General features: G+C 36.7%; 2 protein-coding genes and 1 pseudogene across 6 annotated transcripts; all 3 read right to left on the bottom strand.

Annotated features, from left to right (window-relative positions):
* Positions 1 to 1,720: 1,720 nt before the first annotated feature.
* LOC137237908 (glutathione S-transferase D1-like) lies at positions 1,721 to 2,343 on the bottom strand (annotated as a pseudogene).
* A 6,726-nt stretch (positions 2,344 to 9,069) lies between these two features.
* Positions 9,070 to 10,143, bottom strand: LOC137237906 (glutathione S-transferase 1-1-like). 2 transcript variants are annotated; one of them, XM_067762262.1, is made up of 2 exons: positions 10,049 to 10,143; positions 9,070 to 9,965 (listed from the first exon to the last, which is right to left on the bottom strand). In XM_067762262.1, exon 2 carries the CDS (start codon positions 9,947 to 9,949, stop codon positions 9,326 to 9,328), a length of 624 nt encoding a protein of 207 aa, XP_067618363.1. In that variant the 5' UTR covers positions 9,950 to 9,965; positions 10,049 to 10,143; the 3' UTR covers positions 9,070 to 9,325. The 2 variants fall into 2 exon arrangements, with proteins under 2 accessions (XP_067618363.1, XP_067618362.1); XM_067762261.1 differs by having other exon boundaries at positions 10,015 to 10,110.
* A 5,236-nt stretch (positions 10,144 to 15,379) lies between these two features.
* On the bottom strand, positions 15,380 to 20,709 carry LOC137237903 (glutathione S-transferase 1-1-like). 4 transcript variants are annotated; one of them, XM_067762258.1, is made up of 3 exons: positions 20,609 to 20,707; positions 17,749 to 18,289; positions 15,380 to 16,118 (listed from the first exon to the last, which is right to left on the bottom strand). In XM_067762258.1, exon 3 carries the CDS (start codon positions 16,115 to 16,117, stop codon positions 15,476 to 15,478), a length of 642 nt encoding a protein of 213 aa, XP_067618359.1. In that variant the 5' UTR covers position 16,118; positions 17,749 to 18,289; positions 20,609 to 20,707; the 3' UTR covers positions 15,380 to 15,475. The 4 variants fall into 4 exon arrangements, with proteins under 4 accessions (XP_067618359.1, XP_067618358.1, XP_067618360.1 ...); XM_067762257.1 differs by lacking the exon at positions 17,749 to 18,289 and adding an exon at positions 19,348 to 19,530 and having other exon boundaries at positions 20,609 to 20,703; XM_067762259.1 differs by lacking the exon at positions 17,749 to 18,289 and having other exon boundaries at positions 20,605 to 20,709.
* Between the last annotated feature and the right edge of the window lie 1,640 nt (positions 20,710 to 22,349).

Raw genomic sequence — 22,349 nt, 5'->3', positions numbered from 1 at the left:
TTAAACTATATTTCAGGTTTCAAGTCTCTAGATATCCAGTAAGTTAGTTAAAAATCAATTGCAAGATTCCCAATTTAAAACTAGTTTTCTCAATATCTCGATCCATGCGCCACTTAGCGGAATTTTTTTTATAAAATATTGCATTGTCACCGGGTTCGGACTTACGGCCCAAGTTTCATGTCTCTAGCTCATCGAGAAGTTCCTCGAAAATCGATCGCAAAATTCCCCCCGTTTTTAAAGGATTTGCAGTCATCTCAATTAGCACGCCACCTAGCGGAACTTTGTTTTCTATAAATTATATTGCCACCGGGTCTCGAACTATGTGCTAAGTCACAAGTCTCTAGGTAACCGGGAAGTTTGTTAAAATTGGATAGAAAAATTCCCAAATTAATATCTTGATACATGCGCCACCTAGCGGAATTTGTTTGATAAAATATTGCATTGTCACCAGGCTCTGACTTACGGCTCAAGTTTCATATCTCCAGCTCACCGGGAAGTTACTCAAAAATCGATTGCAAGATTCCCCTCGTTTTTCAAGGATTTGTAGTTATCTCACTTAGCGCGCCACCTAGCGGAATTTTGTTTTGGGGAGATTGTGCTGCACCAAGCCTCGAACTGTGTGCCAAGTTTCAAGTGTCTAGGTCCCCGCGAAGTTAGTTAAAAATGGATTGAATGATTCCCAAATCAAAATTAATTTTCTTAATATCTCGATCCATGCGCCATGTAGCGAATTTTTTTGGGAACAAATATTGCACTGTCACCGGGTTCTGACTCACGGCCCAAGTTTCGAGTCTCTAGCTCACCGGTTCATCGTCTGCCATCGAATCATAAACTATGCGCTAAGTTTCAAGTCTCTGGATCACCGAGAAGTTAGTTAAAAGTCGATCGCAAAATTTCCTTTTTAAAATAAATTTTCTGTATATCTCGATCCGTGCGCCACCTAGCGGATTTTTTTTTCACTTGTATTGTAATGTCTCATCTGAACTATGTTCTAAGTATCGAGTGTCTAGCTCAACGGGAAGTTACCGAAAAAGACTTTTCCGTGGGTCAAAAATTCGTATGGAAATGAGGGGACAAACATGAAAGGGACTTAATATACAGGTAGTAAGTAATAAAAAATCTAACCCAATCCAGCTCTATGCCACACACGCCAGTCGAAAATGGGATACTGGCAGTATGTTTTGCAAAAATTTCGTATATGAGGGAGTTTAGCGGGGTACCTTCTTTTTGTTATTTTACAAAAGAAACAACTTGCCTGAAACTGAAATACCAAAAACTCACATAAACTGATCTGTTCACAAAATCATGTCTGCATTATTAAGTAGCATAATATTTTCAAGGAAATAATTTAGAAAAATTAGGAGTGAACACTGTTTATTAAACACACGGACAGTTAAGGCAAAATTCTATATAGGTTCACATTTTATCACACTTACACAAATTCAAAGGTACATACAACATAGATCACATCCAGTAAATACTACTATTTGGTTAATACATTCATACATAGTTACATGAAAACCAAAGAACATGCCGTCGCAACGGTGCCTTTTTTCTGCTATGAAAATTTTGGGATACTTTGCAATGGAACGATTTTCCGTCATCGCTTGTCAAATTTGGTTTTGAGACAAACCATTGAGACATATATCCACCCTGTCGGAAAATCAACAAAACAAAATAAGTCATACTTTGCAAACCTCTATGCCAATCGCTGCTGAAATTATTTCCAATAAGTCTTAATCAAATCACATCCTTCCCTATTCTCATCTGCGTCAGGAAGGGTTTTATTGCAGTGCTTATACCATCTGACAACGTTTGGCAATTTTCCTAACTCAATATCGCAAACATCAAAAGTTGCAATTGTGGCCAATAATGCAAAGTCAGCTATGGACAAACTATCATTAGCCACATAAGTTTATCCTTCCAAAAATGTATTCAAAAACTCTAATTGTTCCTCAAGTTTTGTCAAACGCTCTGGTACAGGTACTTGTTTATCTCTAGCAATTGGATAATAATAATCAGCAAAGCACGAATACAAATTGGAATCGAAGAAGTGTCACTGATTGATTACAGACCTTCTTTCGGGGCATTTCGGATATAAAGAATCATCTTTGCTATACTTTTCCGCTAAATAAATAATAATCGCACGTGACTCCCAGATGGAGAAACCGTTGTCCACTAAAGTTGGAATGGTGTGTTGTGGATTTATCTTCACAAATTCGGGTGCTAGCTGCTCATTGTTTTTTAGCTGAACAACTTGCGATTCAGCTCTATATCCAATGCCTTAGCTATCAGTAATATGGAACGGCAAGGTGCAGACTCGAGGAGATAATAAAAATCCATTGTCAATAGAATGTTGGTTATTTCTGAAAAGGAGGGAATATTTTTTGTTACAGTGATATTGAATAAAAAAGTGTTCACTACTAATATTCATAGAAATACCGGTGAGTACTATGAACGTTTGCTTTCACACGCCCAGACGTTAATCAAATGAATACGATCTCATAAGGAATTGTCCTTTGTTTGTACGGTTCTGCCTTAAATTTGGTCTATCTGCATAAATTTTAAGAATATTTGTTCCATCTTACTCTGCCCCCCCCCCCCCCCCCCCCCTCTCTATGTCCGCTCACTTTTTATTAATCCTTTTATGCACTCCACCCTCTACTTTTCTTCTTCTCTGCGTCTCTTTTTCCCTCTTCGTATTTTCCCTTACTTCTTTTCGCTACCCCTATCTCTCTATCTTCACCTCACTCTATCTATTTTTCCCTCTTCCCTCTTTTATCTTCTCTCTTGTTCTTCTCATTCTGCTCCATCCCTTATTGCCAGTCCCAGATATTAGTATGGGTATGTATTTTGTTCCAATCGCATTCCGAGTCCTAGTCGCACTCCACCTCCCAGTCTCAGTCCCAGTCCCAATTGGTCCCTCGTCTACTTCCCGGAAATAAAGGATCGTAAATACTAATCTAGGCAAGAGGCTACATAAATACCAAATTTCAGGCAAATCGAACCATGTTCGGATCGATCGGTCCCTGGTTCATTTCCCATACGCTTATATACATATGTATGTAGGTATTATCAATTCATGTCTTTATTTCGGCTTCGCATGCATATTTATCCGTTGCCACAAAAAATATTACCTCTAATCAACAGCTGTCATTTGATATCCAATTTAAAAAAAAAAAACACAACCTAGGGTCTACGTTTGGTCTATATCTCAAGACCCTAGCTACCTAGCGAGACAAAAGTGTACCTAGGGACTTCCTTGGGAAACTACATAAGCATGCGCATTTGTGCACTATTTCGTTGTGTAGTTTAGGCGCCATTACATTCGCATTTATATTTAAAGATAAAAGGTAAAAAATATCAAAATTTGAATTTATATACGATATTTAAGAGGTCATGTTTATCTTAAGGGATCACTTTCAAGCCTATTTTTGGAAAGAATGTAATGGCGGCGATTCCTACAAAATTGAGCTATAAATTGAAATATTAATAATTAACGAATACCCTAATGGTGCACAACACATATATCAATCAACTAATGCACACTATTAATAACAATATGCAGCGAATAATGTATCCCTAAACACAAACATATTTTGATGAATATACCATGACAACAGCTACTCTAAACAGCTTAACTAAAACTAAATTATAAATATCTCGAATACCAAGCATAGGTGAGCAGTAGCGTTGTGGAGGTAGTGCCCTCCGCCTACAACACAAAAAGTCCTAAGGACAAATCTCGGATGAGGCAATATCGAAAATTTGGGAACAAGCTTTTTCAATTAGATATAAGTTTTTCTAAGCGGGGTCGCAACTCGGCAGTGATTTGTAGATGCCGCTCGGAGTGGTCATAAAAGATGTTGGCCCGTCACGCCGGTTTGTAGTAAAACTTAAAAACCACCATGCCAGTTGGGAGAAAAACTCGGCCTAAATTTACACGGAGATAACTTGCACCACATACTCTCTTTTTTTTTCTTGTGGGAGCAGCTAATTAAAGTCTATTTATATTGAATTTTGAAACACGTGTTGAGTTTCAGGTCTCTAAAAATCTGTCGCGAAATGCTACATTCTCTGAATGGATTATATATATACTAGAAATGTTTTTTCTTAATTAAAACATTCTTATATAACTATAAGCTTGGTGGACCCACTAAGGTGTCGCTACCCACAATTTAAAAATCAATGCCAAATGTTATCGGGAAGTTACGTAAACTCGAAATCAAAGTTTCCGAATTCGGACGTTTTTTTAATGTATTGATCTTTGCGCCACCTAGCAAAAGTTTTTTCCCTTTTGCTGTATTGTCATTGGACTCTGAAGTTTCGCTGTAGGGGAAATCTCTATTTCAAAACTAGCGGTTCTAGTGTATTCCGAACCAATATAGTTCGCCATCTATCTCTTTCACATGCTTTTAATTGGCGAGTTTAACATGGCGATGTCCTAGGCGGTGGAAGTTGTCGCCGCTGCATTTCCTTTTTACTAGTTCCGAACTAATGTAAAAATTTCCACTTTAGAAGTAGTTCTTTAATGGCACTTTTTCGATAGTTTCGAGCTGTTGTAAAAACTTACAGCTTAGATCTAATTTTTTTCTTGGTACTATTTCGTTGACTCCGAATCGGACCGAAAATCTACTTGTAGCTTTTAGTGCGATATTATCCCCTTTTTCTATAGTTCCGAAGTGGTGGGAAAGTGTGGGGTAATAAGTATACGCATAGTCGAAGCTCCTTCAAGCTGGTAGCAGTTTATTCCAAACTGTCGTTTTCATAACTGGAGAAAATCTAACAACTAACGAACTAGTATTTATTTGGCACTTAAGGTCTAGTTCCGAACCAGAAATCTGCATCACTAGATACTGACCTCCCTCCGGGGTTGTTCCAAGTTTCAAGACTCTAGCTCTACTTGAAGCTACAATTTCGTATTGAAATTTGCGTGCAAATGTGAGACCGACCTAATATAAAGAAGTTAATAAACAATTAGTATCAGATGTAATAAAAGGAAAACTATTATTTTTTTATGGAGGGCGTTTATAATAACTATATTCATACCCTTAAATATACATATGTACATTCATATGTTAGGGTGTGCGTTGAATTTAACAAATTTTTTCGACATCATTCCTAACATATTCGGAGTTTGTATAGAATTCAAAGAAAACAAGTTCACTTAAGCTTAGCTCTAAAGTAAATTTCAAGCGGGGTAGCCCCTCGGCAGTGTTTGGCAAGCGCTTCGGGTGTATTTCTGCCATGAAAAGATCTCTGTGAAAACTCGTCTGCCTCGCAGATGTCGTTCGGAGTCGGCATAAAACATGTAGGTCCCGCCGGCCAATTTGTAGGGAAAATCAAGCGAAATGTTGTGATTGTAAAGATGGGGATTCGTGCTATTAGCTAGCTTTATTAGTCGTAGTGCTTTTGTTTAGCTATATTTTATTAAAATAATTTGTTAAAAATAAACTCTTGTGAGCACACAAAGAAATCTATTTGTACTATGGCACTCTTGTGAATATTTGATTAGAACTAACACTGCATTACCGGAAGTTGCTAGCATTCGCCAGTTGGCAGCGCATGTAAGTTTATATGTAGATGTTTGATTGATACATAGAACAGCTGATTTCTGTTGATATTTGATATGAGACTTTTATTACGTGAGGTCCTCATAGACCGGCCAGTTCAACTTTTATATTTGTTGTGCAAAGTGGCCGTGGTCTTTGAACAATCTTATCACGATCCGCTAATTTTTCTTTGAGTTATGACTCCCGAGACATAGAAAATTGCTTAGTCATAAAAGAGGCGGTGCCGCGCCCATTTTCAAAAATTAGATTTTTTCCTGTTTCTTGTTATAGTTCCACCTGGGAAAAGAAATATAATTGATATAAAGCTCTTTTTGCAAAGATATAGCTTTTTTTTATTCGTCCACGATCCCTTTAAAAATATTTTATATAAAAGTGGGCGTGGTTCTTAACCGATTTCGCTAATTTTTCTTCGAAGCATTTCTTATAGTAAAGGCGACCACTCTGCCGAATTTTATTATGATAGATTTAACGGTTTTTGATTCATGATTAATATTATTTTTAAAATTGATTTTATCACAAGTGGGTGGTAACACTCATATTTTCAAAAACTTTTTGAAATTTTTATCAAGAGTCTTAATATCAGACCAGACAAAAAATTTCAACATTCTAGGTGTGCTATTTACATATTAAATAATCAGGTTCTTTGTGTTTTCCAAAATGTTATATATATAAAAATTGGACGCGGTTATCATCCGATTTCGCTCACTTTCAATACGAATCTATTCTGGGTCCAGATAAGCTCCTGTACCAAGTTTGGTGAAGATATCTCAATATTTTCTCAAGTTATCGTGTTAACGGACGGACTGAAATGGCTAAATTAAATTTTTTTTTCGATACTGATAAATTGATATATGGAAGTCTATATCTATCTCGATTCCTTTGTACCTGTATAACCAACAGTTATGTTACCAAAGTTAATATACTCTGTTAGGCATGCTGAGTATAAAAACTTCCTGATGATTTGCAGGCATGACTTTGCCTCCTACATTGTACAAGTCATATACCTGGGGTACTTCTGTCATATTTGGATGCATACTCGTATTTTAAATACTCTTTAATATAATCAAATAACAGGCAATCGATGTATTTATTAAAGTTCTTGAAACTATTCGGCAATTCATAAGGTCCTCTTTCATCGTATGTGTTATGCATTAATCTAATATTATATTGAAAACCACGGAAATAACTCAAATCTTAAAATTTTACATGGATACGAGGCTCTTGTGAATTGCCTATATGTTAGTGAAATTTTATATATGCAATTCGATTGAGTAGTTTAGCGCATTACATGGAATACGAAGAAAATTAATATCTGAATTTCAAATTAAGAAGATAAATATACCATTTATGTTATCCTGTAACCCCAATTCCTACCAGTCGCTAAATAAATAAATAGTAATAAACAATATGAAGTAGGTTTGTTTATGTAACAAATACCCCTCCGCGGATAAAGATATAAGAAGATAATCTTGAAGACTTGCATACCTCTGAAACAACTACTGAAATCTCACTACGCTTATGTAAATAGAATATTAAATTCTAATTAATAGAGAGAAGAGAGAAAATCGTAGCTACGAAACGATTTTTCAATATCTTCACAGTTGTAGACAATTATACATATCCATTCGGGAGACAGCTGCATATAAAGACAGCAGTTCCACACCTTTATTAATGGATTCAGGTTGATCGCCTTCACCGGTGTTCGAAACAGGTTTAAAACCAGGTACAAACATAAAAAAATCTAGCAAGCTACATAGCTCCCACTCGATCGAAAAACAACCAGATCGTTCATGTTGCAATATTCGGGGTCCCTACATCGATACGGGTCACCACTATATTGCCCAGCTCTCTGAGAACACTAAAGCCGAATATATCTATATGGAATTGGAGCAACTGAACGCTGAAAAAATTACGCGTTAAGATTTAACGCAACTCCGGAAGTGTTTGAATGCTACCGTAAGTTGAAAAAGGAAGTGTACCGTCTTTTCATGAAAAAAAGTAGATGCGGAAGGACGTGAGTGTCACGCCGCTGCCTATATGCCGCTATGTCTGAATCTAGTTCCTCCACTAAACTTATACGGCTGTGCAAAATGGCGGCGTTGAGAAGCATCACCAACCTAGCCTGAATTTGAAAAGGTCTCGCAGTTCGGAACTAGGTTCGGATGTTACTGTCGGCTTCACAGCATGTCTATTCGAAAGGAAGATCCACGGAAACGGCTCTCTATTCGTCTGTAAAGCAAATATAGAGGTCGCTAGAACACAATGAGTTTGCTTTGGGTGCCTTCCTATACACGTTGTTGTTGTTGTAGAGAGATATCTATCCTTTGTCGGATAGAGATCCGCTACGTTCAGGTAACATATTGTGAACGATTTAATATTACCACATTCAACGTTGTAAGCCACCCCCCCCCCCCCCCCCCATCCCTTAGTTCCGTGGGGAACTACTGCTTGCCAGAGCCTCGCCTGCTAATCAAACAGGATTGGCCACGGGTAGATGAGAGAAGCTGGATAGTAACAGCGGCGCACTTAGAACAACTCTACCTTGGCAATGAATTTCATGCCAAATATATATCCAGTAGATTATCCCGAAAAGGCGGCCGCGGCTATGGAGCACTCTAGCTTTCTTACCAGGTTCGCGTTATCTCTGACAGGACGGACTATTGCGTGCCGATAACAGCTCCATGTGCAACCTTCAACCCAGGGATTTCGGGTTTCCGCTGGCCTCCTGTGGTCTGCTCCTGCATAGATGAGCTTCGAGTTGGACGGACACCACCTCTTGCAGGGTAGCAAGATCCTTCTGTCCGTAACTGGATTGCAGAATGTCTGCCGAGATAATTGAGTATACTAAGGCTCATCTATCAATTGTCATTTTGGGTTTTGACAGGACACTTTCTAATGGTAATCCAAGCAGTACATCTCAATATACATACTAAAAACCATTTCCTGCTGCAACTGTATGTAGGATGATGAGGGAACCATCGAGTCACTTTATGTTTGGTTGCCCAGCTTTTGCCAGAACTAGGCGTAAGTATTTCGATCTTGACTCCCTTAGATCTCTGAGGGATTTATGCAGTATTGAGATCGATCTCAATTGTTGCTATGCAACGACTCTCTTAGTAGCTATAGCTTACGTTCATGCTGGCCAACTGAGCTACCTCTACCAGGGCAGCTACCACCTAACCTAACCTAACACCATCTAGCAATCTCTATCCGAACCAAAATTCGTGTGTGATATTTTTGGCCTTGGTAACAACTTTTGAAAGGTGAAACTGGAAAAAATCGGTAGTTTGCAAAGAAGAAGAATTTTCAAAAGGAACCATGTACCTATCATAGAAAAACTAAAACGTCTTTACACCATGCACTGCACTAATAGCGGGCTTCATAGATTGGCATCCTTAGTAAGCTCATATGAACTTTTCTTTTTTCGAGCATCACCACTTGCCATATGGAAATTGGAAATTAAATACAGAAGTAGAAAAAGAAAACAAAATACACGTTCTATTGATTTATTTTATTATATATTTAATATGTTCCATAAGCTCACTGACATATGTACATAACTATATATATTTTTATTTTCTCACTTAAACACAGTATAAGTATACCAAACAAATTTATCTGTACAGCAGATAAGATATTTATTATTGGCCCATATCAATAAGATATAGTTAATTAAGCTAGATCCAGCAAAAAATTTGCAAAAAAAAAAATTCAAGACACAGTCGACAAATTAATAAAAAAAAATGGAAGAACTATTTCCAATAAATTTTAAACAATTGACATCCATCTTTATTCTCATCCGCACCCGGCAAAGTATTGTTGCAGTGCTTTAAATATCTCATAACATTCGGAAATTTGCTCAAATCGATGCCACAACCTTCGAAGGTTGATATCGTAGCAAGCAATGCAAAATCAGCTATAGACAAACTATCATTAGCCACATAAGTTTGTCCCTCCAAGAAAATGTTCAAAAATTCCAATTGTGCTTCAAGTTTTGACAGATTCTCAGGCACCGGCGATTTCTTATCTTTAGCAATGGGATAATAATATTCACCAAATGCTGAATATAAGCCTAAGTCGAAAAAGAGCCGCTGGTTGATCACGGCTCTCTTTTGTGGACATTTTGGATATAAAGAATCATTCTTGCCATACTTTTCAACTAAGTAAATGAGTATTGCACGTGACTCCCAGATTGAGAAACCGTTATCCACTAATGTTGGTATGGTGTGTTGTGGATTGATTTTTAGAAATTCTGGAGTCAAATGCTCATTTTTTTGCAACACCAGCAATTTCCTATTCAGCTCGATGCCCAACTCTTTGGCGAGCATTAAAATGGAACGACATGGTGCAGATTCGAGTAAATAATAGAAATCCATTGTAAAATTGCAAATTCTGAAAATAAAAAGTTATTTTTATGATTTCTTATTGTAAAAAATCATACTTAGCAATTTATTATTTATATTTTGTTCCGTTACTTAATTTATATTCCGGTACATGATAGCCCAAGCGGTAGAATACTAAAAGTGATCACATAAAATATGAGCTATTTACAAAGCAAAACAAGTAAGAACGGGACTGTCTTCGGCTGTTCCGAAGACTTCATACCTTTCATGAATGGGGCTGAACAATAATCTTATCCCGTTCCTAGTCTCCAAATAATCGGATGTATAAGATAAGAAATATATAGTGAACAGATGTACATACCTAAACGATTTTTAAGATAAATATAAAATAAAAAATGGCAAAAAACCCCCTTATCTGAACGATCGGTTGTATGGGATATATATTATATATAGCTCCGATCAAAGTGATTTTTTCAGGAAATCTTCTATGATATATTAGAATAAATATTACCAAGTTTAACGTTTTTATATTGGAAATTAAGGGAGAGATGGCTAAAAATCTTTCTATCTGCACGATCGGTTGTATGGGATATATATTATATATAGCTCCACTCGAAATGATTTTTTCATGAAATCTTCTATGATATATTAGAATAAATATCACCAAGTTTAACGTTTTTCTGTTGGAAATTAAGGGAGAAATTGCCAAAAATCTTTCTATCTGAACGATCGGTTGTATGGGATATATACTCTATATAGCTCCGCTCAAAGTGATTTTTTCAGGATATCTTCTATGATTAATTAGAATATATATCACCGAGTTTTACGTTTATACTTTCTAAATTGCGGCAGGAATGACCAAAATCGTCTTATCTTAACGATCGGTTGTATGGGAGATATATGTAATAGTGGTCCGATCCTACCGGATCCGACAAATGTCTAATATAATACAAAAATACATCCTTGTGCCAAATTTCATTGAGATATCTCGGCCACCGTGGTGTGATGGTAGCGTGCTCCGTAGGGCGGGTCGATTTGTGGGGAGGTAAAAAAATCGCCCATTTCTCTGTGAAAATCATATTCTAGGGATCAAAATAAGAAACTTTGCCGCAGGAACCATACCACTAAAACGAATTCTGATGCCCCCCGCCCAGGTAGGGGTAAATTTTGAAAAATCCCACTTTTACCCATTTAGAGTGCTCCAATCGAGTCCAAATGTATGACCGACCCCCACTAACTTTGGAGGCCCGACCCACCGATGCCAGTGGCACACCCCCTGGAACCCCCCTGGAGGTTCGCCATACGAACATTTCAAAAAATTGCCGGTTTTGCACTTTACATGCACTTTACCCCCTGGGGGCTTCCAGGGGTGTTCCACAGGCATCGGTGGGTCGGGCCTCCAAAGTTAGTGGGGGTCGGTCATACATTTGGACTCGATTGGAGCACTCTAAATGGGTCAAAGTGGGATTTTTCATAATTTACCCCTACCTGGGGGGGGGGGGGACATCAGAATTCGTTTTAGAGGTATTGTTCCTTCGGCAAAGTTTCTTATTTTGATCCCTAGAATACGATTTTCACAGAGCAATGAGCGATTTTTAAATCGACCCGCCCTAGTGCTCCGCCTACCACACCGTATGCCCTGGGTTAAAACCCTGGGCAAAGCAACATCAAAATTTTAGAAATTAGGTTTTTCAATTAGAAGAAAATTTTTCTAAGCGGGGTCGCCCCTCGGCAGTGTTTGGCAAGCGCTCCGGGTGTATTTCTGTCATGAAAAGCTCTCAGTGAAAACTCATCTGCCATGCAGATGCCATTCGGAGTCGGCATAAACATGTAGGTCCCGTCCGGTCAATTTGTAGGGAAAATCAAGAGGAGCACGACGCAAATTGGAAGAGAAGCTCGGCCTTAGATCTCTTCGGAGGTTATCGCGCCTTACATTTATTTTTTTTTTTTTATCTCAAAATTTGAGGGACTAGTTTGCGTTCAAACAGACAGACGGACGGACGGGCAGACGGACATGGCTATGTCAACTCAGTTCGTCGCCCTGATCAATTCGGTATACTTAATGGTGAGTCTATCTTCTATATTTCTCAACGTTACAAACATCGGACCACAGTTAATATACCATTTCATGTTCATGAAAGGTATAATGAGAAAGAGATTCTACACAATTTTTTTATACCTATGTACAATTTTATATATCGCACACTCAAATCAATAGCGAACTAACTCAAAAATCAGAAATTTCGAAGCTATAAGTATCTCCGAACTTCCCAATGCAATACCTACCGAACTGTATACTCGATTTATTAATACCTCCATTAATCAAAGAGAAAAGATTTTGTAAAAATTTAAAACTGCACTGGCGAATATGGGAGAGACAAGTCAGTTTTTCGCATTTTCTGAACATTACAATTTTTCGAGTTGATCGCTGTTTTGATCTAGTTGTGGCAATGTGTTTGTATGTATTGTAGAATTACTTACCTAAACCCAAACAACTTTTATCTCAAAGCAACAATGTAAAGGGGAAACTGTGAAGAAGTCTTTAACACAGCCCTAGGCGCCGATTGACCAATAATTTCTGGTTGAAGTAGTGGAACTATAACTGAATTTGCTACTTTGATCTAGAGATAGTGAGTAAAAAATACGCTGGTTTGCATGGGTCAAAATTTGCACTTTTTAAGTTATATCGTTTTCGATCTAGTTAAAACTCGCACATATCACAAATAATAAATATGTATACTCGTATATACAATCATACACAGCAAACATAATCCGCGATCTTTTTATAGGTGACTGCAAAAGCAAAGGGGTGTGTAGTCGACGTTGATTTGAATAATTGTATGTTGTCCAAGGTCCTAAAAGAGTTAAGCCACATACAAATATACGCAGTGATAGCCTTATGGTAGGCCTGCGACGACGCGAGTTCAAATCTCACTCGAGATTAGAATATAATTTCTTAAAATCAAATAATTAATTTCTAATTAAAAAATACAAAGATATCTGAAGAGATCTTTGGCAGGGTCGAAATAATTATAATATCAGCCAGTATGTTTAATTCCATTCGGTTTTTTCATCATAATAAAATTACAACAATTTTATAAGAGAAATTATTGTGAATACGTCTCAAACTTATAAAATTTACGAACGCAATGTCCTAAATATTTACACGTAAATCGATTGGATGGACCTTTTATTCAATGTGCCACACGCATTTGGTAATTTAATAAGGCAATTCACAAGAGTGTCCTATCAGTTATAAAGTCTAAGTTCCAAGAATTTTCCATGATTTCCAAAATAACTGACGATTTGTCTCTCATTTTCTCAGCACGTATATTTTTAAGTAGAACACATTTTCAATTGCTAGGGATTGTGGTATCAGACACCTCATCTACTTGGAGCACACAGAAACCTTATCTGCCTTTGCCTTTAAGCAACGATAAAAATTGTTATTTTGATAAGTTATGCATACATTCCGTTATGGTTTCTAGCTGACCTTTATTTTGTCTGCATAGGGCTGGGATACGACGGTTTTGCGACATATGGCTTGGTTTTAAATTTCATTGCACAAGTTTAAAATTTATTATCAATTTAAAAACATTTTCCCTTTCAGTTTGCGACTCTTAGAATTCCATATTTCAATACGGACGGTAATATTTTATTGACCATGTGGCATGTGCAGAATAGGAATTTTCAAAAGATCTATTTTTTTAAATGACGGTTCAGTGACATAAGTATGATCGCGCTGTTGTGTTAATTTATGCTCTCTCATTTGATAAGCCAACTTCCTTACCTTTTACACAATTTTTTACAGGAATTATTAGCGTGGAGGGAGGGGGTTTCATCGCATTGAATCTAGCAAAGTGTAACAAAGATATCTGAACCCCACTACGGTTGCGCGTTTGCGGTCACTATCACTGGTAAGCATACTCTGAAAAACCTCAAAGAGCTCTTAAGCCGAACATGCCAAAGGCTCTCTTTCCTGTGGCGTAGCCTTAAGTACTAACGGCTGGGTTATCTCTGCTGAACACAGACTTTGGACGTTGTCGAAGGTGAAACGACGAGGACAGTATGTTACTTAAATTAAACGGATCTTAAAATACACAATAGCTGTAAGTTGTATTAATGCCTTGTTAGCGCTTGGATTCATAACGACATCAACTAACCGGACAGTATTACGTTTCGAAAATCTCGGTAATGATTTGATATGACCACGTCAAACCTGCCGCAAGAATATTCTATACCCCTTAACCCACTGGGGGGCTACCGAAGCTTTCATAAGTTGAATATTTAGGGAGAGTTCACCGACTCGTTCTCACTTTCGCCATGACCTAACGTTCCAAACAGATTACCTTACACAATTTTCACCTACATATATTAGTAAGCTTCCCAGGGGTACGAATGAGGACTAAACATCCAACTGTATCTGGAATTAAACTTCGTTATACTCCAAAGAAAAAATTTCCTGAGATCGTTCTTTGATATTGTATACCAAAACGGAAGTTCACTCTACATAAAGTAAACGGTTCAGTGTCCATCTTCTGTACCATTGATACACCCTAATGTGCATACATACAAATGGCAATGTCGCTTCTCAGCGAATTCGCTTATTATTATAATTATTATATTCAGTTATTTACCCACTGTAGAGATCAGACAAAGAGATGTACTGGGTAATCTCAGTTGATTATATGTATATGAATTTGTTTATTATCAAAGCTACCATCTTGGTTCATTTTTGCCAAAAATGGACCAAAGCCACAACCAAAGGTCGCTGACCTCTTTTCAAATAGTTTGGTTGATTTAATAGAAGTGTCTTTCAGTGTGATAAGTTTAAAGGTTTTATTAGATTCCTGCGTCAGGTTAATCCAGGAAACCGAGGAACACTGATAATATTTTCGCTGAAATTCGAAATACTTTGATTTTCTGCCCTAAAAAAATACCAACCTTGCAGACAATATGTTGCTGGAAAACTCAGTTTGATTTTAACTACCTTAAGCAAGAGGAAAACCTTTTTCGCATGTAAGCACTATCAAAAAATGTCCGCTACGGTTATCGAAATTCGAAATATGGATTCAATGAGAGGAAAGCTGTCTAATCATTTATGGTAAAATCAAAGAAAAAGATTATTAAAGAAGTTTTTGACAATTTAAAAAATGTTGTTGTTATATCGTTCAAAGTATGCGACATTCTTGTGAATTGTCCGCAACATAAGGTGTTTTTGAACTGGCAGCTGACAGGGGTTAATATTTCGTCGATATTTGGAATTGGCATAAATGGATTAGTTTAGCCAAGTTATAGATATAAAAATCTTGTAATGACAGGAATTCGCGAACTTCTGTGATTGTGTATATAATTTTGACTATTGCGTTAAATTTGAAAAAAAAGTACATAAACAATTTTCGGTACCAAAACAAACTTTGGCGTGGCAACCCCCTTAACAACAATTAAATAGTTGCACTTTTTGCTGCTTTTATAAAGCTTTTAATTTATTTTTTGTTTACTTAAGTACTACTGAGTAATGTGAGAAAACTATTTGCATACATATTAAAATACTTTTTATTAATCCAAGAATTTTTTCAATTCCAAACTACCTTCATAATTCTCTTTATATCCCGGTGTAACAGCCTTCATATAATCATACCATTTTTTAATATTTGGATACTTTTTAATATCAACATTGGCGCTCTTAGCTGTAGAAGCCACATCCAAAGTGGTCACCGTGGCCAAAAGTGATAGATCAGCCAATGTCAGCGAATCGCCGATAGCGAAATTATTTCCACCCAAAAGTTTGTTTAGCATTTCCAATTGTTTTTCTAAGTGTTTACGCGCCTCTGGATCAAATGGGGTTTTCTTCATCATTGGGCCATAGAAATACTTGCCAAAAGCTTGTGTCAAATCCATGTCAAAATATAAACGTTGATTTATACGCGCACGCGTTTCAGGACATTTTGAGTAGAGAGAATCGGTTTTGGCATACTGTTCCACTAAATAGATCATAATTGCGCGTGATTCCCATAGCACAAAATCATTGTCTACTAATGTTGGTATCGTATGTTGTGGATTGATCTTTAAAAAGTCTGGCTTCATATGATCACCAGCCAGTAAGTTCAACAATTTTTTATTCAAGTCTATACCAACGCATTGTGCGGTCATTAGAACGGCACGACAAGGCGCAGAGCCGGGTGAGTAATACAAATCCATACTGAAGTGAAATAAAGAAAAAAGGGTTGAATATTTGTTGTAGTATATATTTATGTACGTATATATGTGTAAGTTTGTATATATGTCATTATGAGCGCAGCCAGGTAGGGGAAGTTTGAGGATGTCATAGCCTCTTCACAAACTCTAGTATTATAGCAGTGTATAACAAGTCTACTACACAAGTAGGGTTCTCAGTAGCTCTTGATAATGAACTAGTTCTTTGCATTCGACTATTGGAATGGTTTTATCGTAATTTTTTTTTTTTTGCCCTGTATGAAATGGGAAACTTAATTATTTCATTAAATAGAATTATTATTCGATTAAGTTTCTGTGCGAAAGCGATAGGTGCACATGATCGACCAAGCGGGAAAGGCGTGGGTTCAAGCGCGGGGCTGAAAAGTGTCGAAGATTATGTGTAGGTCTTACAACCTTAGACTAACACAGTTGGTCCTCTCATTAAAAAGAGAGGACCGTAGACTCATGACGGGTATTCTGACTGGACACTGCCTTCTGGCGGCACATGCCTTTAAACTAGGCTTGGTCAGTGATAGCAGCTGTAGGAAGTGCGGGTTGGAGGAGGAAACGATCGAGCACGTTCTGTGCTCGTGCCCTGCACTTGCCAGGCTAAGACTCCAGCTATTAGGAGTGATACAGCTGTCAGATCTAGAAGCAGCGAGTGGCTTAAGTCCTAGGAAGCTTCTAGTATTTGCTAAGAGGACGGAGTTATTTTATAACATAGGTCCTGGTTTTTGATAGGGTTTTTCCGTTTGGTCGTTAAAACAAACTTCTGGTAACACTACGGACTCAGTCAATCTATGTGGGGTCCTCATGGGCCGGCCAGTTCAACCTACCTACCTGTGTGAAAACGGTATAAAACTCTCAAACATTTTCAACGATCGAGTGTTTTCGATACAATTTTGAGTTTACGCGGTCGTCAATGAAATCCTTGAAAAGGACATTTTTAATACAATTTTTAGAAAGGATTTTCTTCAAATAATTTCCAAGATAGGAAATTTTCAAAGTGGTATGTGTTTTCACCTCGAAAAATGTGTCTGTAGAGCAATGCCGAAACAAACCCCACAAATCCAAGAAAAATAATAGGTATATCAAACCCTTTCATAAAATATTGTAGTTATCACCTTCATCACAAAATCGAGTCATGCTATTGAACTTTACTACAGCTTTAACCCACCCGGTCCTGATTCTCAGAGTGGGTGAGAGCGACGATACAGATTTCAAAAGCTTCAAGACCAAGAAATGATGTTTTTCGTCCTGAATTGTCTGGAGACACTGTTTGAATTTCGCATTCGAAAAGAGACATAACATTTATAACTCACATCGGCATGCTTATCATGTGAAAAAATCGTTGAGACGGCTTCGCAGAATTGGTGAGACCATCTCAATGAACTTCACCCTTGAAAATTTTGTGGATAAAGAAAGTGCTGTTGATAGTGCCATTTTCAGTAATATGTGCAGTTCGGTCCTTAAACACGGTGTAGATGATGTTCTGACAAATTGAGTGGTAGCCTCTTTTTAAGACTACTGGAAATTTCTATTGCTGGGGCTGCGATATAGACAACCGTGTTCACATATTCAATACTAGGCTCAACTGAGAACGTCATAATACATACCAAACTTTTGCTGCCGAGGTATGCTTCAGTCTCCAGTTTGAAGTATTCCTAATTCTCAAGTATTCCTAAAACTCACCGATGGCGGAAGATAGTTGCAGATGTGGTAATATTTTGTCTGCGGTGACATCCAAGCTGTATTAATAGCGTTGGATAGCTCTCTAACTACATTCCGGATTAATTATGTTGACAAACACAATGCTCTTACTATTCATTCTCTGGATAGGTTTCGAGATGGGAGTTACTAAATAAGAGACGACTTGCTTATGACGGGCAATAAAACACGCTTTCTTGAGCTTGCCACCAGTTAAAACACTCCCTATTTTGTATATTCCTGGCTGAGATGCTGAGTGGGATGCTGTAAGGGGGCAAGACTCATAATGCCATCAATTTTAGAAGTTCTGAATGGATCTTATTGAGTAGACGGAGCTGCTGCCAACTTGTAAGATTGGTGATAATGTTGGCCGATCCTGTGATTTTTGAGGAACAATGTTATATGTGTTTGTGACCTCACAGTTACAGCGGTTTTTAATCGTGACTGTGACTGAAACAAAACAAAAACAACAAAGGAAAATGAATTTATATTTTTCCCTATGGATTGTGTTGCAAATAAGTAACAGACGTCGCAGAAAAACTCTAAGGAACAGCCCCTACTAACGCACTCACTAATAGCATATATATACATACATAACATTACTATTACTGCGACCAACGATTTAACACTGGATATATTCTGTTAGCCAAGGTGTTTCTATAGCCGCTTCTGTATCATTTTCTGGGACGGGTACTGCTATTCAGTTACAGCTTAAATAATACGCTCATTGTATTGGTTTATAGCATAATAGACGCGATTTATTCCTGTGATCATAGCTTCTTTATTATACTGAGTTGGGCATAGCTTACAGAGTATATTAACTTTGATTGGATAACGGTTGGTTGTACAGGTATAAAGGAATCGAGATAGACATAGACTTCCATATATCAAAATCATCAGTATCGAAAAAAAATTCGATTGAGGCATGTCCGTCCGTCCGTCCGTCCGTCTGTCCGTTAACACGATAACTTGAGTAAATTTTGAGGTATCTCGATGAAATTTGGTATGTAGGTTCCTGGGCAATCATCTCAGACCGCTATTAAAAATGAAAGATATCAGACAATAACCACGCCCACTTTTTATATTTTTTAGCTTCATGATTGAAAAAATATGTGTATGTGAAAAAAATAAGATTTTTAATGAAAAGTAAAATTTCAGAAAATATAAAATTCATTATTCAGTCAACAAATATATTCATAAAAGATTCAGAAAGCTGAATGAAAAATGATTATAAATTTTTGATCACGTAAAGTAAACACATTTGATTCAAATATGATTCCAAAATGTGGATGAAAAACTATATTTAGTTTTTGATCATCAAAGGTAAGCATATTTTATTATTTATGCAAAAGATATTCTTCAAGACAATAATAATGTAATGCTGCTCGTGAACGAAGATTTCCATAACCATTTCTCCCCTTCAGCTTCTCAGAAAATACATAATTATTGGACAATACATAGGTTGTGAGCTATTTGAGCCCGAGGTAAGTGAAACTATCTTGACATACCTGGATACGACTTCAACATCCCGTATGGTATCCGTATTTTAAGATGCAGACGATAATGCTGATGTTGGATGTTGTAGTCGCAGGTGTATATCGGTCAAGTTTGTTTGCGAGTTAGCTGTGGTTCGAATAGCTCACTTTCGCATGCTTTCTTCCCGTGATGAAATAAGATTATTATGTAGTATCCTATTTTGAATGAGATATGAAGAATAAATGCATATGCAATGGCATTCAAAAATGATTAAAAAATCTCAAACAAAACGACTGAAATATATTTACGAATATGATCAGAAAATGACTGTGAAAAGCAGTCAAATATTACTCTAAAACTATTAAAGCACAATTTTACAATGATATCAAATATGAATAAAAAGCGTTTCGAAATAGAAATCATAAATGATTATTTAAGAATAATCACATTTATGGTACATTTTTCTCCCGACGATACATTAATTTTCGAACAGAAAATGCTTTTAAATTTGAACGTTTTTAATCATCTTGGGGTATTTAAATATTTTTTATCAAAACTTTCATAAAATGTTGGCTGGGCTTCTTGCCTTGGGCAGGGGTTTTGTGGCTGAGTGTTTTATGTACATCAGATTTGGCAAAGATTTGTTAGAAGATGAAAACTCACCCCAGTTTGAGGGGTTGGCCACAGTAGAATGGACAGTATATTGCTGAGTACCGTTTTCTGTCTGAGCAAATTCAAGAACATTATTCTTTTAATTTCGATTTGACTAAACCCATGGGATCCAATGTTTGGAGTATTTAGCGTTTATAAGTTTATAAAAATTTATTCTGTTTTCCATTTTTAACTGATCGGAAACAAATTTCACTTAATATACGATAATAATATATAGAAGCTCTTAAACTTTTGGTAATATGATACTAAATTATTTATCTAATGAGTACGCGTGAACTCTGGATAAGTTATCCGATTCACCTTTCAGAGCGGGCCCTGGTTTGACAAGAATTTTTTTAACACGCTTATATTGGCCTCACTTGTATGTATGCTTGTTTGTAACTTTCTAGGCTAGGCGCGCAAAGGAGAGTTAGACCCATCTGTGCTGAGGCATTTTTTAGTTTTGTGAACTATATGCATGTTATTTATATTTACTCTTCCCCTCTATACATATGTGTTCTGCATACGCCCTTGTATGTAATTGTTTAAAGTAGCCAGCTTTAATGGCCGTATAACAATAGTGTTGTAGTAAAATTGTTGTGTTTTTTAGACATTGTTATTTTGTTTTTACCTCTTACCTACCTGTTCACAGTTTTTTTTTACTTTATTACGAACACCCAAATAATTTTATAACAAACGGTGTGCGCACACTCAGCTATTCAACACTCGACTAAACTTTGTCTTAAGTGACTGTTGCCATTAAAGGTTCAGTGGAAAGGTAAAAATTATAAAAGAAACTTACTTCTCCAACATCTACTCATTCCTACTTGTTTTCTCAGATTATCTTTACCCGCCCAATACACAGACTTTTTATGAATGGTAGAGATATTTTAATGTTTATCTACACGTATCCTATAACGAATACGATGGGGGAAAGCGGGAGGATTGAATTTTTATACTCAGTTGAGCAGAGCTCACAGAGTATATTAAGTTTGATTGGATAACGGTTGGTTGTACATATATAAAGGAATCGAGATAGATAGAGACTTCCATACATCAAAATCAACAGGATCGAAAAAAAATTTGATTGAGCAATGTCCGTCCGTCCGTTAACACGATAACTTAAGTAAATTTTGAGGTATCTTGATGAAATTTGGTATGTAGGTTCCTGAGCACTCATCTCAGATCGCTATTTAAAATGAATGATATCGGACTATAACCACGCCCACTTTTTCGATATCGAAAATTTCGAAAAACCGAAAAAGTGCGATAATTCATTACAAAAGACAGCTAAAGCGACGAAACTTGGTAGATGAGTTGAACTTATGACGCGGAATAGAAAATTAGTAAAATTTTGGATAATGGGCGGGGCACCGCCCACTTTTAAAAGAAGGTAATTTAAAATTTTTGCAAGCTGTAATTTGGCAGTCGTTGAAAATATCATGATGAAATTTGGAAGGAACGTTACTCCTATTACTATATGTACGCTTAATAAAAATTAGCAAAATCGGAGAAGGACCACGCCCACTTTAAAAAAAAAACATTTTTTTTAAGTAAAATTTTAACAAAAAATTTAATATCTTTACAGTATATAAGTAAATTATGTCAACATTCATCTCCAGTAATAATATGGTGCAACAAAATACAAAAATAAAAGAAAATTTCAAAATGGGCGTGGCTCCGCCCTTTTTCATTTAATTTGTCTAGGATACTTTTAACGCCATAGGTCGAACAAAAATTAACAAATCCTTTTGAAATTTGGTAGGGGCATAGATTTTATGACACTAACTGTTTTCTGTGAAAATGGGCGAAATCGGTTGATGCCACGACCAGTTTTTATACACAGTCGTCCGTCTGTCCTTCCGCATGGCCGTTAACACGATAACTTGAGCAAAAATCGACATATCTTTAATGAACTTAGTTCACGTGCTTACTTGAACTCACTTTATCTTGGTATGAAAAATGAACGAAATCCGTCTATGACCACGCCCACTTTTTCGATATCGAAAATTACGAAAAATGAAAAAATGCCATAATTCTATACCAAATACGAAAAAAGGGATGAAACATGGTAAGGTAATTGGATTGTTTTATTGACGCGAAATATAACTTTAGAAAAAACTTTATAAAATGGTTGTGACACCTACCATATTAAGTAGAAGAAAATGAAAAAGTTCTGCAGGGCGCAATAAAAAACCCTTAAAATCTTGGCAGGTATTACATATATAAATAAATTAGCGTTATCCAACAGATGATGTTCTGGGTCACCCTGGTCCACATTCTGGTCGATATCTGGAAAACATCTTCACACCACTCCCTTTTAAAACTCTCATTAATACCTTTAATTTGATACCCATATCGTACAAACTCATTCTAGAGTCAC

Source organism: Eurosta solidaginis, chromosome 1 (genome assembly GCF_040869045.1).
Source record: "Eurosta solidaginis isolate ZX-2024a chromosome 1, ASM4086904v1, whole genome shotgun sequence".
Taxonomy (NCBI): Eukaryota; Metazoa; Arthropoda; class Insecta; order Diptera; family Tephritidae; genus Eurosta; species Eurosta solidaginis.
This window is presented reverse-complemented; position numbering and strand designations above follow the sequence as displayed.